Source organism: Girardinichthys multiradiatus, chromosome 7 (assembly GCF_021462225.1).
Source record: "Girardinichthys multiradiatus isolate DD_20200921_A chromosome 7, DD_fGirMul_XY1, whole genome shotgun sequence".
NCBI lineage: Eukaryota > Metazoa > Chordata > Actinopteri > Cyprinodontiformes > Goodeidae > Girardinichthys > Girardinichthys multiradiatus.
The window spans coordinates 25995867-26013977 of NC_061800.1; the positions used below are offsets into that span (position 1 = coordinate 25995867).

The 18111-nt window shown below is 40.4% G+C and overlaps 1 protein-coding gene across 1 annotated transcript in view; it reads left to right on the plus strand.

Annotated features, from left to right (window-relative positions):
* Nucleotides 1-18111, plus strand: part of myo3b (myosin IIIB) — a 110578-nt gene that overhangs the window by 39032 nt on the left and 53435 nt on the right. Inside the window, exons 18-23 of the mRNA XM_047370294.1 lie at nt 74-284; nt 1043-1190; nt 3346-3499; nt 3792-3880; nt 5132-5261; nt 15206-15285. Of these exons, the coding sequence (XP_047226250.1) occupies nt 74-284; nt 1043-1190; nt 3346-3499; nt 3792-3880; nt 5132-5261; nt 15206-15285 (812 nt within the window). The remainder of the gene's footprint in view (nt 1-73; nt 285-1042; nt 1191-3345; nt 3500-3791; nt 3881-5131; nt 5262-15205; nt 15286-18111) is intronic.

Sequence of the window (18111 nt, forward strand, 5' to 3'; positions counted from 1 at the left end):
ATTTTTGGTTTTTTTTCTTTAGAGGTAAAGCTTAAATTGTGACATTGATTGTCCAAATTACCTTTCTTCTAAGCTGCGTCTCTACTCAGCATCGGCTCCGAGGAGCTCCAGGAGGCGCTGACCTCTCAGTGCGTGGTCACGAGAGGTGAGACCATCATCCGCACCAACACCGTGGACAAAGCCGCCGACGTCCGAGATGCCATGTCCAAGGCCTTGTATGGACGCCTCTTCAGCTGGATCGTCAACCGCATCAACTCGCTGCTGCAGCCCGACATGAATATCTGGTGAGAGTGTGTGCTCATGACCAAGATCTGTGTAGATGTCAACCCGCACAGAGCCTCTGCAAAGCCCGATGACCTCTGAGGAAGTCTGCAGAGGTGGATGCAAACATGCGGAGGAGAATATCAATGGGACAAGACAAGCAAAGGAAGAGCAAAAAAAAAAAAAATGTTTTAATAAATTTTTGATACGGAGTTGCGTGCAGAGAAAATAATGTTCAGATGATTAAAAAGACTTCAGTGAGACTCCAAAGAGGCTCTTCATTGATCCAAAAGAATTCCTTTATAAATATGAGCGTTGAGTGTCAAAGAGTCGTCTCGCAGAAATGAGGAGAAGCCAGAGTTCCTGTCAGAATTCAGCTCATCTGTGCTGATTCCTTATTGCCATTAATAACTGGCCAGAGCAGGATTTTAAGGTGACCTTTACTTCCTGTGGGGAATGACTGATTAAGAAGCAACAGCATGAATGTATGTAAAATATCACATAAAAACATGTTAATTCTTCATATTCTCCTGTAAAACTGTATTGTTTGTGCAGATACTGAAAATATCCTGCGAGACTGAAATAAAACCATTAACAGAGTATTTATAACATCCGATGTTTGTGATCTCCTCTAAGACTAGGCCGTCCAGATTCGACTCTGTATATGGGTTGAACTTGGATTATCATTAAAGTTTTATCAATTACTACGGCTGCTGGGGGATTTGCTGCTTCCTCCAACACGGAAGAATAAGTTTGTTTGTCCCCCTTTTCTCCTTTGAAGTGCTGCAGAGAGCTGCATGAATGTGGGAATCCTGGACATCTTTGGATTTGAAAACTTCAAGAAGAACTCGTTTGAACAATTGTGCATTAACATTGCAAATGAGCAGATCCAGTTTTATTTCAACCAGCACATATTCGCCCTTGAACAGGTGAGTTTTTCTGCAGAAGATGATAAACTTTGCAAACAAATAAGCTTAAGATGCTTTTCTAATGTGTTGGAAAGAAGCAAATAACCAAGTCCTTTAAAAAAAATGCTGCTTTGGAAATTATTTTCATCTATGTGTATTTACTTACTTATTTGTTTGTTCTCAACATGATGTCTTGCTTGCTTGCCAGTAAGTGGTAAAGGTTTTTTTATACACTTATGCACCACAAAATTACTCTTAATTGATTTAATGAAGCTGTTTACTTTGAAGTGTGTCAAGTTTTTGTTTTGCTTGATGGAACTAAATAGACATTAATCAAGAAGCCTTTTAATATAATGCCTTTAAGTTGAAATTAACAGTTGTTTTTTTAGGGTAAAGTGAAAGTTGTTTTTTGACTGACTAATGCTAAACTAAAGTACAAACCACAAGAGATAATTTACTGCTTCCAATATCTAGACTCTGCTCAGTCATTAGGATGTATATACAAGAGGCCAATAGGACTGCTATAGTGGTTGTAAAAGTATTCTTACCCCTTGAACTTTTTAACATTTTGATGCCTCATGATTTTATGAGATTAACCAACGTAAAGTAATGTTACATTTTTAAATGTAAGGAAAATTATGACTTGGAATTAGATTCTCGGCCATTACCGTCGGGGGGATGTTTCTACCAGCTTTGCACGTCTGAAGCCTGACGTTTTAGCATATTCTTCATTTCAAAATAGCTCAAGCTCAGTCAGATTGAATAGAGGGCAACTGTGAGCATACATTTTTAAGCCACATGTCTCTCAACTGGATTTGGGTCCCAAATTTGACTAGGCCATTCTAACATATGAATATGTTTTGATCTGAGCTATTCTATTATAGCTCTATCTGGATGTTTAGGGTTGTTGTTCTGGGTGGTTGACCTCCACCTCAGTCTCAGGTATTTTGCTTCCTTATAGGTTTTCTTTCAGGACTGCTCTGTATTTAGCTCCGTCTATCTTCCCATCAGCTCTGACCAACCTCCCTGTTCCTGCTGAAGAAAGACATTCCCACAGCATGATGCTGCCACCACCTTGTTTCATGTTTGGGGGTGGGGGGGTTGTTGTGTTCAGGGTAATGTGCAATGTTTCCTTCATACATGGCCGTTTTATAGGTAAGCCAGAAACCTACATTTTGGTCTCCTCTGACTAGTGCAGCTTCTTTCATATGGTTGCTGTGGTTTTTGTCTTGCCATTTTTCTAATGAGGCCAGATTTGTGGAGTACATGACTATTAGTTACTCTGTTGACAGACCTGTGGTTCCCTGCTGCTCTCCACATCTATCATTGGGCCTCTTGGCTGCTTCTCTAATTAATATTATCTTCACCCAGCCTATAAGTCTAGGTAGACAACCATGTCTTGGTAGGTTTGCTGTTGGGCCATGCTCTTTCCATGATGATGGATTGAACAGTGCTCTGTGAGACCTTCAAAGTTTTGGATGTGGTTTTGTAACCTTTAAACATCTCTACAACTTTATCCCAAACCTGCTTGCTGTGTTCCTTGGCCTTCATGATGGTGTTATTTCCTTCCACTTCACAATTACGCACTACTTTGTGAGAGTATGAATACTTTTGAAGCTCCATATTCTGCTTTAAATGCTAGTGTGATCATTAAAATTTAGACCTTAAGCTTGTTAAAAACTTTCTGCTAAGTTGTGGGCCTAATGTTCTGCACAAGAGGGATCTTTTTATGGTGTGCATGTCTTCAGTGCTGCTGTGCTCAGACTGATTATTCCAAGTTGATGACTTAAACATGAGGATGATTTAGATCCATTGGTTCTACTTTATCAGTAAAATATATATTTAAAAGAACTTTTTGATCTGTAGTTAAATAGATGCAATAATAAGATATCACTGTGGGTTATTTGCACTTTGAAATAAATTATAAATAAGTAAGTGGCTCTATTTGTTAGTTTGGAGCTGCTCTGTTATGTATTCATTCTATTATGCTGTAAACTTACACAGACACACATACACACACAGCCAGCTGCAGCTTTTTAGTTTAGTTGATTATGAGCTCTTCTTTCTCCCCCCGCATACATGCACATGCACAAATCATATTTACCCCAGATTGTTTAATTGGGTCATTTAGAAAAACCATTAACTGGTTTATTCTACATTTTCTGGTGCTAATTAGATGGAATACCAAAGTGAGGGAGTGGATGCCAGCCTGGTGGAGTACGAGGACAACAGGCCCATTCTGGACATGTTCCTGCAGAAGCCCATGGGCCTGTTGTCCTTAATGGATGAGGAGAGCCGCTTTCCCCAAGCCACTGACCAGACCCTTGTAGGTAAGATTGTAAATACACTGGCAACCTTTGCCCCTTTACAGAGCTGCAGTTCTTTAGGGGGCAATTAGTGTTTTTACATAGGGCTAGGTTGGTTTGGATAGCTTTCATTCCTTCATGAATTACATTAAAAATGCTGCTATTAAAATTTCTTTGATCTGAAACAGTTAAGTGTGACGAAAAAGCAGACAGAAGAAATCTGAAATGGGAAAATACTTTTACACAGGACTAGCTGCAGCTTATCATGTATATAAAGCCTTTTAACACCTTTTCTCCTTTTATATCTTGTTCATAGATAAATTTGAAGACAATTTGCGTTGCAAATATTTTTGGATACCTAAATGCCTGGACCTTTGTTTTGGAATACAGCATTATGCTGGAAAGGTATGAATTGTTTGTTTGCATTAAAAACCTGACTGTCTTGTTTTGCTAGTGTTACACAACATCGATTTATTAATGCACTCACATCGAGTCTCAATCAGATACCTGCAATTTTTCACCACAGTGATGGGCTGTACATCCAAAGCGATAATTTTAATCACCTGTTCTGTTACCTTTTTTGCCATCTCTTCAGGTTTTAGAGATTTCTCTAAATGGTGTTGCTTCACCTTATTCGCTTTGAGCTACGTGAACATGTTAAATTTGTCCATTTAGCTCTTCCACTACCGACTCAAGAAACACACAAACTACAAACAGTAGCAACACCAGTTAGAACCTTTTAGTCCACTGATTTATAGCAACTGTGTTACATTTAGCTGACATGAACGTTTAGGGCAACAACAGAAATCAGAGGTTGTGTGCTCCACTACTACAATGCTGATCATCCAAAAAAGACCTTGATTGACATCCCTTATTGTAGCATACTGAAAGTATGTAAGTAAAAAACATAGCACTATATGATACAGCCTGTACTTTCCTTTAATTTAGAGGTTACTTTTCCTTCTTTTAACATAAAAAATAAATGCTTTCCTGTAAAGTTAAAACAACATAAAACACAATGATAGAATGAATGTGTAGGTTTTCAGTTGCACCACATAATACAGCCAAAAGCTTCCTGGAACTGAAAGGTTACCTTCTGGCAACTTACTGGGTACTTTCCAGAACTCTTTGGGAACTTCTTTGGTACATTCCCAGAACTTACCAAATACTTTCCTGGAACTTTATGGAACAAGCTAGCTATGAACTAAATCACACATTAAGGTCTGTAAAACACTCGTTAAGTTCCCGGAAAGTAATCAAGAAGTTACATGACAGTTCCAATAAAGTACCCGCAGTGTTCTGGGACAGTCTCAGGAAAAAGTACCCAATAAGTTCCTAACAAGTTCTAAAAGGTACCCAGTAAGTTTAAGGAAAGTACGCCATTAGTTTGAAGAAAGTATAGGCTGTATTATGTGGTATTTTTTACCTAAAAATGTGTGGAGTTTTTGTGATTTTAGGAACAAACTACTTTTTATTTAAGAAAAGCTAAATGTTTCTTCTATCACACTGCAGTATTATCTGTAATATTACAAATATTAGTACTGATAATCTCTTATGTTTGACTTTGACATAATATACAGTGAACTGTTATAAGAAACTTGTTGGCTCCTTAAAAGTTAAGGCTTTTGTTTATATTTCTTGTGTCCTGCTCGACAGGTGATGTACAACGTAAACGGATTTCTGGAAAAGAACCGGGACACTCTTCCTGCAGACATTGTTTTGGTGTTGAGAACATCGGAAAACAAACTCCTGCAGCAGCTGTTTTCCAGCCCTTTGACTAAAACAGGTATAGCAAAAAAAAAAAACTATTCCAATTTAATAAATCTCAGGCAATATTGTGACAATCATAACAATAGAGACGGAAACGTTTGAGACAAACACATTGTGTGACTGTGATACTGTATAAGTGCTGCTTCCAAAAAGGTTCAGGTAAGTGGTTTTTTTAAAGACACGGCTCGCTGCCATCCACTGGTCCTCCTCCACTTCAAGACTCTGTGCATCGTTCTCGGATAAATCTGCACTCTCCATTATCTCTTGAGAGGCTCAGCTCTTTGCACAGCGCTCTGTTTTTATTTTCACTAAGCTTTCCCTCTTGGTTTCCCACTACTGAATGCTATCTGCAGATTGTGGGTGCGGAGGGATATTTTATGATAAGGTTTTTAAATACCCAGGGGATGAGGAAACAGTATTTAGGGAACACAAAAGCAACTTGTCCCACCTCTTTTCTGTTTTTTAAATGAAGGTAGAGTAATGTGCTCGTCATTAGCCGATGTCGAGGCCTCCTGGTCACTTGACTTAGCTGGACTGCTAATAGATGTCTTTAATTATCAGATTCCATCTCCTTTTTTCAGCTAAGCCACATTATGTGACCCATTTTAGGGAGGGTGGCTGTAAAGACCTGCTTTCACTTCCACCTGCATTAAAAAGGAGCTTCGATTCACAAAAGACGACCAAGCTGTAGAAATTTGTGATGTGTCTCTAAACTTCTATTGCCGGTTGTGCACAAGGGAGCATTCAGCTATTTCCTCTTGCAGTTAACAGCTTCAGAGGAGTGCACACCATAAAAACAAATGCATTGAACACATCTTTTCAGTAAACAGCGGCACTGAATAGAAGCTAAGATGTGCTGTAATGTTTACTGTTAGAGACACTTACGTCTAAAAGCTTCTTTATTTTCTTTTTTCACTGTACTTTTTTTCTGCCCTGCCATTCAAAGTGAAGAATCAAGTTAATGTGTGGATTTATAAAAGAAATAAATTGTTTATGTGTGTTTTGAGCTTGCTGAAAGGCTTAAACAAAGCTCAGTGTGAGTCTTTTATGAAGAGCTGGAGGTCTGGTCGTCTTATTGCAGTTTTTGAAGGTGCAGATCATCTCTGAAGATAAAAGCTATGAAACACTGGTCTGTGTTATCACTCTGGAAAAGATGGAGCTCTGTTCAAAGTGAGATACAGGCAGCGCGGCATAAGAAAATTAAAAATCTCTTCTTCAGGGTAGAATTTGTGGGGGGATTTAATTTGCTCCCCTCCACGTTAGAGATTCACTGTTATCTGTGAAATTACCATTATCTGAGAGGATCTGATGGAAATCTGTTTTTGCACCAGGGTGGTTTCAGTCTCTGGGGCTGCTCACAGTGTCACCACTAGAGGACACCCTCGTAGACCTCCAGCCTCTCCAGCTGAGATGAAATATTTATCTGGGAAGTCTAAGAACACACATACAGTATATGTACATGAAGAGCAAATTCATCCAAGCTCATTCCCTTGCATTTTTTTAATTTCTGAAACATTTATGTATTTCTCAGTCTCTTTTACATGCTCGCTTTGAAAATTTGATAGTCCTGGTGTAATGTTGTTTGGTGAGCAGCAGGGAACTAGGAAAGCCTCGGAAAGTAAAAATCTCCCAGGCTGTGAATAGCAATGTCACTTGAGGACCCGGAGAAAGCAGGTCCTTGAGGGTGGGACATGTGGTGGTGTTTTGTCAGAGGAAATGGGATGTATTAGCATGGACAAATTCCTGAGAGCCAGGGTCTTTCCCAGCTCCAGGGAGGGGGATCAGAGTGTTTGAATTGGCGCAGCTCGGTAAGGCCTACCAGGGCCCGGGCTGCCTACAGTCACAGCGTGGCTCTGTGTGAGTGGGTGTGTGTGTGTGTGTGTGTATGTGTGTGAGAGAGAGACTCTGTGCGTTGCCTCAGGGCTGCCTGGGCCTGCTGATTGTACACACTGCTTCTCAACACTGCCAGTTCTTTGTTCTACTACAGAGAATGTTGTGATGTAAAGTGCGACTGCATTTATTATTACTATCAATGTGCTCTTTTTAGCCTCATAAAGCAGGGGACATTTGCATCCCCTGGATGATTTTGTGCGGCCCCCCAACCACAATTCAAGAATGGTACATATATATTTTGACCGCAGCACAGGTAGAGACTCTGTATCTTTAAATTACAGCAAAATCTTTACTGGCATCAAAATCTTCAATTTGACAATGTTTTATGCAACACAAAGTATTCACAATTAATTGGACCACAAATGTCCACTTTTAATTTAAAGCAGACCTGGGTGCACCCAAACCTTTTGATTTATTAAATCTTTTTGAACAAACATTTTCAAAGAAAGAGTGACCCAAATCCTATTTATGTTTGTGAGAGTAGACAGTTTTTTTTGGCTAAAAAAATAAAAATCAGTCGACCTCCCCAAACATTTTGCAAACCTATAAATCTCTACAACAATTTACGGATCCCTTTCTCATAAATAGGACAACTTTGTTTGTTTCCCTAAAAATGTTGCATGTTTAGTTTTATTGTTTAGCAGGTACAAAAAATTTAAATTTCTTAAGGTTTTTGGTGACCCAGGAGCACTTTCAATCTTAATATTTTGGTCCTTATGGCAAAACGTTTGGACCTCTTCATAAAGCTATAAGATATGTCAATGTACAAAGAAAAAAAAAGAGAGATGCATTTTTTTAAGTTAAAATCTGCTGATACTGATATTATCAAGAACACAAATAGGAGATGCACGGATCAAATATTTCTGGCCGATTTTCAGTCTCCGATTTTTGTAAATCTTTAACCTGCCTCTACCAGTTTTAGTTGCTGCTGACCTCTCTATGAGACATATTTCTTTCTAGGCATCCTACCTGAGGGGCTATTCTTTAAGTAGAGGCATTACTACGTGAGAGGAAGCAGTCACTGTAAAACTTGGTTTTACATATTTAAAATGATAGCCATCTTTTCGATTGACATGATTAGCCTATTTAGCATTTCTAATCTGAAACAACAGTCTCTCTATGTTTACTTCAGGTAATATACACTCACCAGCCACTTTATTCGGTACACCTTGCTAGTACCGGGTTGGACCCCCTTTTGCCTTCAGAACTGCCTTAATCCTTTATGGCATAGATTCAACAAGGTACTGGAAACTCCTTAGAGAGTTTGGTCCATATTCACATGATAGCATCACACAGATGCTGCAGATTTGTCGGCTGCATCCATGATGCGAATCTCCCGTTCACCACATCCTAAAGGTGCTCTATTGGATTGAGATCTGGTGACTGTGGAGGCCATTTGAGTACAGTGAACTCATTGTCATGTTCAAGAAATTAGTCTGAGATGATTCGTGCTTTATGACATGGCGCGTTATCCTGCTGAAAGTAACCATCAGAAGATGGGTACACTGTGGTCATAAAGGGATGGACATGGTCAGCAACAATACTCAGGTAGGCTGTGGCGTTGACACGATGCTCAGTTGGTACTAAGGGGCCCAAAATGTGCCAAGAAAATATCCCCCACACCATTACACCACCACCACCAGCCTGAACCGTTGATACAAGGCAGGATGGATCCAGGCTTTCATGTTGTTGACACCAAATTTTGACCCTACCATCTGAATGTCGCAGCAGAAATCTAGACTCATCAGACCAGGCAACGTTTCTCCAATCTTCTATTGTCCAATTTTGGTGAGCCTGTGTGAATTGCAGCCTCAGTTTCCTGTTCTTAGCTGACAGGAATGGCACTCGGTGTGGTCTTCTGCTGCTGTAGCCCATCCACCTCAAGGTTCAACATGTTGTGCGTACAGAGATGCTCTTCTGCATGCCTTGGTTGTAACGAGTGGTTATTTGAGTTACTGTTGCCTTTCTATCAGCTCGAACCAGTCTGGCCATTCTCCTCTGACCTCTGGCATCAACAAGTCATCTGCGCCCACAGAACTGCCGCTCACTGGATGTTTTCTCTTTTTCGGACCATTCTCTGTAAACCCTAGAGATGGTAGTGTGTGAAAATCCCAGTAGATCGGCAGTGTCTGAAATACTCAGACCAGTCCGTGTGGTACCAACAACCATGCCACGTTCAAAGTCACTTAAATCCCCTTTCTTCCCCATTCTGATGCTCGGTTTGAACTGCAGCAAATCGTCTTGACCATGTCTACATGCCTAAACGCATTGAGTTGCTGTCATGTGATTGGCTGATCAGAAATTTCCATTAATGAGCAGTTGGACAGGTAAACCTAATAAAGTGGCCGGTGAGTGTACATCCTTACACTGACTCTGAGATTTCCAAAATGCAGCTAATATTTCCAAATTAAGCATGTTCCATAACAGACAGCGGCTGAAAGCTCAAAAGGATAAAACAGCAACTCCTTTTTCTTCTAAACTGCTTCAACAAAATCTGTAAAAGCACGACATAGCAAAGAAATGAAATTACCAGCATCCGCTGAAGTCTAGCTCTCCGTTGTAGCAGCCTGAAAGAACAGCCGACATCCCTCCATATAAATACTGTTTCTTTTTTAACAACTTCTGTTTGTGCTTCCACCACTTTTAAAGACTTTACTGACATTGAAAATAGCTAACTGTAAATCTTCTTCCTGCAGCAAGAACTTTCACACTGAAAAGTGTTGTTGTTACAATGATCTGGTAGTGATTATGTATAGTGCATTCACTGATTTAGAAAAAGATATTTCACAGTTTCCAATTGGATGGTTACCAGCCAGGGTTGGTTATGTCTAAAATCATCCGATTCCAGTCATAAGCTATTTTATCAGTACATCTCTAACGTTTAGTTTTGTTTTTTGGTTGAGGTGTTGCATTGCCAGTTGTGCTACTGAACCTTTTTCCCATGTGTTCAATTGCATTTGTTGTTACAAGATCGATTTTTGCATAATTGGCAAAATAATCCTTTGACGAATGTAATCATATCATTGGCAACTGCGGAGCTGCTATATCTGAACTTCAGGAAGAAGGGGAACCTCAGGAGAACATCAAGCAGCTGAGTAAGACAGGAGTTTACTGGTGAAGCAAGGTCATGAACATATATATGTTGGTGAAAACAGTTTTGGACAGGTCGTGTTAGTAATTAGCACCATTAACATAATCAGCACAGAATCCCTAAATGTAAGAGCAGCGCCCAGCTGTTTTTCTGGATTTTATGTATGCCTGTCTTGTGTTGAAGATCTTTTAATCTTTTACCTTATTTTCAAATCCTACATATTCTATTGCAGATAGGGGTTGAAAACTCAATGAATAAAATAGAGCAATGTCCTGTTATCTAGTTAGCCTTACTGTTGCTACTTAAGGTCATTGTCTCTCCTTTGTTAATCTCAAAGTGGCGTTGCTTGAAGTTTTGACCTACAGTTATCCTCACTGTAACAAGCCGACATAAATCTCACTGCTCTAAATGTTTGGTATATGACTTGCATTTTGCCTTTCTCAACACTAAAATATCTTAAGAGAAGACCAAGCTAGGCAACAGACTGTCAACTGACAGTGGGCTTGTTTAAATAATGTGGCAAATTTTACAATTACGTCTGACAAATTAAACATCTGCTTATATACAGTCTGTGTATATTTTACAGCCCAATAGCTGCTCTAAAAGTGATGTGTTAGGTCTGATAGATGTTGGATTGGATGTGTCCTATCTCTAAAATTAACTAGTCTGTGTGGGAGCAGCTTGGGTGTTATTTGCCGCTATTCAGTTAAGAAAATTAGTGGAGAAAACTTCACTTGTGGGATTAAAGTCAAACTGAGGTGAAATTTTTGTAAGTAAAGTCAGATTTACGTCTCCCTCCATTAGTCGAGGGCAGACACTTGCGTGTGCCTTACATCAAGCCTCCACCTCTGTGAACATCTTCTGAAACTCCCTCCTGGAGAGTGTGTATGTTTATGTATTTTTGCCCTTGTGACAGAGTTTACAGAAATTAGCTTAAAGCCATAAACATAGACAGCCACGACTTTAATCAGCACATTTCTTAATACAGGACAGCACTTTCCACAGAAACGTAAGTTGCAAGTGATTTACCTCATAGTTTGGATTTTAGCAGGTTAAATAAATACCTTTTACTCAGGATTCTGATGTTTGTTTTTTAAGATTGGGATTCAAAGCAAAGTATATAGTTTGCTTTTGAGATGTAAAAAACTCACCATCATTTCACTGTTTTGGTCTTTGTCAGCTGGATGATTTCTCACATTTTTAATGTTTGCAGCTACAATTATGTTCCTACGCTTAGCATGTTCTCAAGTGATTTTTCAAGGTTTAAAGTTTAAGGCTTCCATCTGTGTCAAACATTTAAACTTAGTTTTTCTGACACCTTCATGTCAGGCCACAGTTCTCCCATCCTCTGTGTGCCTTCATGTAAAAGGAGATCCTCCTGACAGGCTTCTCCCTGCCCCATATGTGACACGTTTGGCTCTTTGTTCTCTCCCCAGCAGAGGCCTTTTTTTCATCCCAACAGGCAGATCTTCCTCCAGACTTCTACCAAGAAAGACACTTACTGAGTAATACTTTTATTATTCTTCTTTCCAGATAGTGGTATTTGGAAAATGTTTTGAGTCAGCAGTGGGATTAATGGCGACCCTGCACATCAGTAGCAGGGAGCCTGCTCTCTGAAGTCACATGGTGCAACATCCTTTGATAAATGCAACACTGTGTTGTGTCACTAAAAGCCAATTACACCATGCTTTTTATGATTGATCTGCTTTGACAGTACTGGATGGCATTTAAATCAACAGTCCCCTGAAGCCATCTTCAGGCATAAACGGTGGCGGTTCTGGAGGGGTGGGGAGGGTTATGGGTCCTTTAATCTAATTTGCTTGGTTGCTGAGTTGAGATCATATGTTTTGAAAAAGAGAGCGGGAAAAGCGGTGGAGATATCCAGCAAGCCTCTGCTCACTCAGCTCAGTAAGGCTGCTCGCTCGTACAACTTTGATTGTCCCCCATGTCGACAGCTCGATCCACAGCTTCAGAAGTACAAGGCGCACACTGACACTCCTAAAAAGCGTGTAGGGAGGTGTCATATTGAACGCGGGATTGCTTTTTAATCCCAGGCACATTGACTATTCTTGTCAATAGAAACCCCAATACAACTGCCATCTTGAGCTTTTTTTTTTTTTTCCTGCAGGATTCTTGCTGGGCTTAATTTTCAAAGTGAACGAACAGATGCAGAGGAAGTTTTTTTTTTCTCTCTTTCTGCCCCCTCCCCACATACCACTCTGTCGCTCTCTTCAGTTGTCCTGGAAGTCAGCGCCAGGAGCAGCTTGCGTGAAGCAGAAACGCACGGCGGGAATGCTTGTCCACCTGTTTCTCGCCACTAAATGACCTGATGGAGAATATTCCCCTCTCCTGCTCTCCTTTTTGAATTTTTAATCTCTTATATCAAAACTTCTTTTCAGTTTCATTTATTTTCATCATTTCAGAGAACTGATAAAAGATAGAACTGTCTCTGGCTGAAACTAAAAACACACAAAGCGTAAAAAAAATTTTCCTCAATGTCAAAGAACAAATCTTCCCTTTCTTGTGCGTCTCTCTGTTTGAATAATTATGATCCACATCATTAGAAAAGTTCCCCCACTGTATCTAAATTAGAGTATCTCCTTTCAGGCCGGACATCACAGGTGATCCCATGGTTTCATGTCTCAAGAGGCGGAAATCTTTGAGGATACTGACTGTTAACCCATGCTCTAATCATGCAGTCAGAAGGAGAAAGGGGGGTATGAAAGCCGCCAGAAGAATGAATTAATACGACCCGCCAAGGAATAAGTGAAGAAAGCGGCGAGTGTCCGTTTGCGAGGCTTAGGTACAACTGTCATAGTTTCTCTCTCCGTGGCGCAGCCCCCTTCATCTCCTCTTGATGGTGTCATGGAAGTGAGAGGCGTGAAAGCGCAGTGACACTCCACAACCCGTTCCACTCGCAGCCGCTAATTCATCATGACAAATGTGCTCAGATGATCTGGCCCAGCAGCACTAATGGGGAGAGGAGAGAGCGCACTTCATTTGCACAAGACCCACTCCAATTAATCCATCCAGCTTTACTCTGGGCTAATTGGAGCGGGGCCCTCCCTGTGTGCTGGGAATGTAGACGACACAGTTTTAACAGCCCCTGTTCTTAAATATCATACTTTTTGGGGGGGTAATTGTGCCGAAGGGTCGTTCGAGGTTGTAAAAACCTGCTCCAGCTGTCCGTAAAGACAAGGCCCTCTCACAAACATTTGTTCATAATGAGCAATGAGCAGCTCATATTTCCATCCTATCATATTTTCAGGCTCTAATTATTATCCTGCAGTTACTTTTCAGAACCATTTTTTTCTACAAATTTAAAATGACATTCTTTGTCTTTGCCAAATGCAACCCCCCCCAAAAAAAAAAAAAAAAACTAAAACAAAAAACAGTAATAGTTAAATTAACGTGAAAAAAATACATAGATATTATCCCACGACTGTCAGGAAGTAAAAGCAGCATCACCACCAGCTTAAAGCGCTCTTTTGAAGTAGTATTCTCACATCCTATGTTTTGGGTTGGTTTGACTACGTGTATGCGCTAAAATCTCTGTGTGTATTTTTATCCTGCAGGGTACAATGTTATTTTGGCTCAGCGATGAACCTTCAGCGCCAATAGGGCGTCCTTTGTCCTAAATTTAGAAGAGGGCCAGCTGTTAATTAATCCATCAAAAATTGATTTTGATCTCTTGCAGTGTTTGAAACTTCTAATACTCATCTGATCGGCCTCTGAGGAAAGCCAGCCGCTGATCCGGTCTTTAGTTTTTTTTTTTTTTTTTTTTGGATTGCTGTCAGACGACGTCCTCGGTGCCTGATGTGAGCCTTCATATTGGAGGAGCCGCCTGGATATTTGCATTTTGAAAAGTTGGTCTGCGTGTGGTAGAAAATCTACAACAATTGTTGGCCTGTCAGTTCGGCTTTATCTTCGAAAACTTACAAAGGTTTTCCTCCTTGCCGTACACGGATGCCTGGGTAATGCTGCCTCCTGTTTCTGCAGACGCATTTTTCTAAAGGTGTGTGTGTGGCACATCTGTGCAGCTATTGTTTATTCATGGAGTAAACCCTTTGAAATGTGTTAAGATACTTCCCACTCATTATAAAAATCCTGCCACCCATGGATTAGGACTTTGATGTCACCAATCCTGCTTCAAAGGCTTCTTTCACTGCTATTAATCACAGTTTAGCCTCTGAAGATATAGCCAGAGAAAACATTTGGACATCTTGTGCAGAAACTTTGAAATGTTCAGACTGTCTTGCATATGCTATGCTCATATCCTTTCTAGTGTGTGTCTGTGTGTGTGTGTGTGTGTGTGTGTGTGTGTGTGTGTGTGTGTGTGTGTGTGTGTGTGTGTGTGTGTGGGGATGTTTGACTGCCGTGCATGCAGCTGCACTCCTGAGTCCATAGGATTCACAGAGATTTAGTCTTTTTTCTCTACAGTCTTTTATGAAGCAGCTGCTGTATGAACACAAACGTGGTGCAATTGCCTCAGTTTGATGTTTTCAGTATTTCTCAATAATCATTTGCATCATTGTAAAACAATTAGAAGTGCTCAGATTTTTACTTTTGTTTTTCATAACCAACTTATTTCTTTTCTGGCTGCATACTGGAAAATTCACAGAACTTTGTTGGATCTTTCTTCTGCCTTTGACTCTGTTTTCTACAGCACCTTAATAAATGGGCTGCACGATCTGGTGGCCATTTAAATTCAACTGTCCCGCCTAGTCTGAGGAACTTTATGGGAAAACACTCGTTGTGAAATCTCATGAATTTCCTGTTTTTCACTTGCGATGACATTCGGGGACATCATCACATTTATGTGTTTCACATGGCAACATATGTTGTTTTTGGATTTCACATGGGCACAGCATTTCTTATGCATAATTGAAATGTGAAACCCATATCTTATTTTATCTGTAAATGATGCCATATTAATACAATTTTGATTACTATCCTAATGATTTGATATTCAACAGGAAATCTGGCGACGTCCAGGGCTCGGATCACCGCTGCCTCCAGATCTCTGCCCCCTCAGCTCGGTTCAGGACGCAGCAAGGTGAGGCTCCAATAGCACAAATCAACACATACTGCTTTTTATTTGTTGCTCACAGGCATCACTCCATAAGAAACACAGTAAAAAGCTGCGCCATGAAGCATAGCCATGTTAATTGACTACCCTGTTGGCTGTCTCGCTTGTGGTGATGCAGGGTTGCCATCTGTTATTTGGTTTCTGCAGCTTGAAAGTCATATATCAGATTTACAGACTTTTTTTGTTAACAAACAGTGAGTGGGGTATTTGGTGAATAAAGAAATGCATTTATGTAGTTCATCTACCAACTTCAATAGAGTGTTGTATCAGGTCAAATTCAAACATATTTGTTCATGTGTAACTTATTTACTTATTCCTAAATTATGTTTTTATAATTTTGCCATTTGCCAAACGACCTCACGTTTTTCCCACTAAGCATGCACTTTTGTAATGTCATTTCTATTTTTTGTTTTAACTAACATAATTTGAATAACTGATGCTATGTTAGGGTCTAACTTTAAATATGTGTCCTTTACATACAAATACTCAACACTTATTGTCATCCCTGGTGTGAAAAGTCTCTTTTGTTGCAGTAGCATTACTATTCATGTAGTCTTGTATGACATTTCACAAAGGTGGAGTATATAGAGACACATATCTTTGACAATTCCTTTTTGTACGATGGTTATTGTCCAGAGTCCTATTCCCATTCTTATGCTCTCCTCTCTTTAGCTCAACCCACTGATTTTCTGTAGGATTTATATCTGAGGACTGAGATGTTTATGGAAGAGGGTTGATTTTCTTCTTTTGACACATTTCTGTATTGATTTAGGCAAACGCTTGGATAGTTGTCCTTTTGAAAGAACTAGTAATGATCCATCTTCAGTATTCTGGTAGAAGAGTCCAGCATCATAGATCCTCCACCATTCTTAACAACGGGCATTAGGTGCTTTCCCACATATTATTCACTCACATATATATACAGGGGTTGGACAATGAAACTGAAACACCTGTCATTTTAGTGTGGGAGGTTTCATGGCTAAAGTGGACCAGCCTGGTAGCCAGTCTTCATTGATTGCACATTGCACCAGTAAGAGCAGAGTGTGAAGGTTCAATTAGCAGGGTAAGAGCACAGTTTTGCTCAAAATATTGAAATGCACACAACATTATGGGTGACATACCAGAGTTCAAAAGAGGACAAATTGTTGGTGCACGTCTTGCTGGCGCATTTGTGACCAAGACAGCAAATCTTTGTGATGTATCAAGAGCCACGGTATCCAGGGTAATGTCAGCATACCACCAAGAAGGACGAACCACATCCAACAGGTTTAACTGTGGACACAAGAGGAAGCTGTCTGAAAGGGATGTTCGGGTGTTAACCCGGATTGTATCCAAAAAAACATGAAACCACGGCTGCCGAAATCATGGCAGAATTATATGTGCACCTCAACTCTCCAGTTTCCACCAGAACTGTCCGTCGGGAGCTCCACAGGGTCAATATACATGGCCGGGCTGCTATAGCCAAACCTTTGGTCACTCATGCCAATGCCAAACGTTGGTTTCAATGGTGCAAGGAGCGCAAATCTTGGGCTGTGGACAATGTGAAACATGTATTGTTCTCTGATGAGTCCACCTTTACTGTTTTCCCCACATCCGGGAGAGTTACGGCGTGGACAAGCCCCAAAGAAGCGTACCACCCAGACTGTTGCATGCCCAGAGTGAAGCATGGGAGTGGATCAGTGATGGTTTGGGCTGCCATATTATGGCATTCCCTTGGCCCAATACTTGTTGTAGATGGGCGCGTCACTGCCAAGGACTACCGAACCATTCTTGAGGACCATGTGCATCCAATGGTTCAAACATTGTATCCTGAAGTCGGTGCACCAATACACATAGCAAGACTGGTGAAAGATTGCTTTGATGAACATGAAAGTGAAGTTGAACATCTCCCATGGCCTGCACAGTCACCAGATCTAAATATTATTGAGCCACTTTGGGGTGTTTTGGAGGAGCGAGTCAGGAAACGTTTTCCTCCACCAGTATCACGTAGTGACCTGGCCACTATCCTGCAAGAAGAATGGCTTAAAATCCCTCTGACCAATGTGCAGGACTTGTATATGTCATTCCCAAGACGAATTGATGCTATATTGGCTGCAAAAGGAGGCCCTACACCATGCTAATAAATTATTGTGGTCTAAAACCAGGTGTTTCAGTTTCATTGTCCAACCCCTGTATATATATATATATATATATATATATATATATATGGAATTATATTCTGAACAAAAAAGTGTGAAACAACTGAAAATATGTCTTATATTCTAGGTTCTTCAAAGTAGCCACCTTTTGCTTTGATTACTGCTCCTCACACTCTTGGCATTCTGTTGATGAGCTTCAAGAGGTAGTCACCTGAAATGGTTTTCACTTCACAGATGTGCCCTGTCAGGTTTAATAAGTGGGATTTCAAGCCTTATAAATGGGGTTGGGACCATCAGTTGTGTTGTGCAGGAGGTGGATACAATACACAGCTGATAGTCCTACTGAATAGACTATTAGAATTTGTATTATGGCAAGAAAAAAACAGCTAAGTAAAGAAAAACGAGTGGCCATCATTACTTTAAGAAATGAACAATTGGAAAAACTTTGAAAGTGTCCCCAAGTGCAGTCACAAAAATCATCAAGCGCCACAAAGAAACTGGCTCACATGAGGACCGCCCCAGGAAAGGAAGACCAAGAGTCACCTCTGCTGCGGACGATAAGTTAATCAGAGTCACCAGCCTCAGAAATCGCAGGTTAACAGCAGCTCAGATTAGAGAACAGGTCAATGCCACACAGAGTTCTAGCACCAGACAC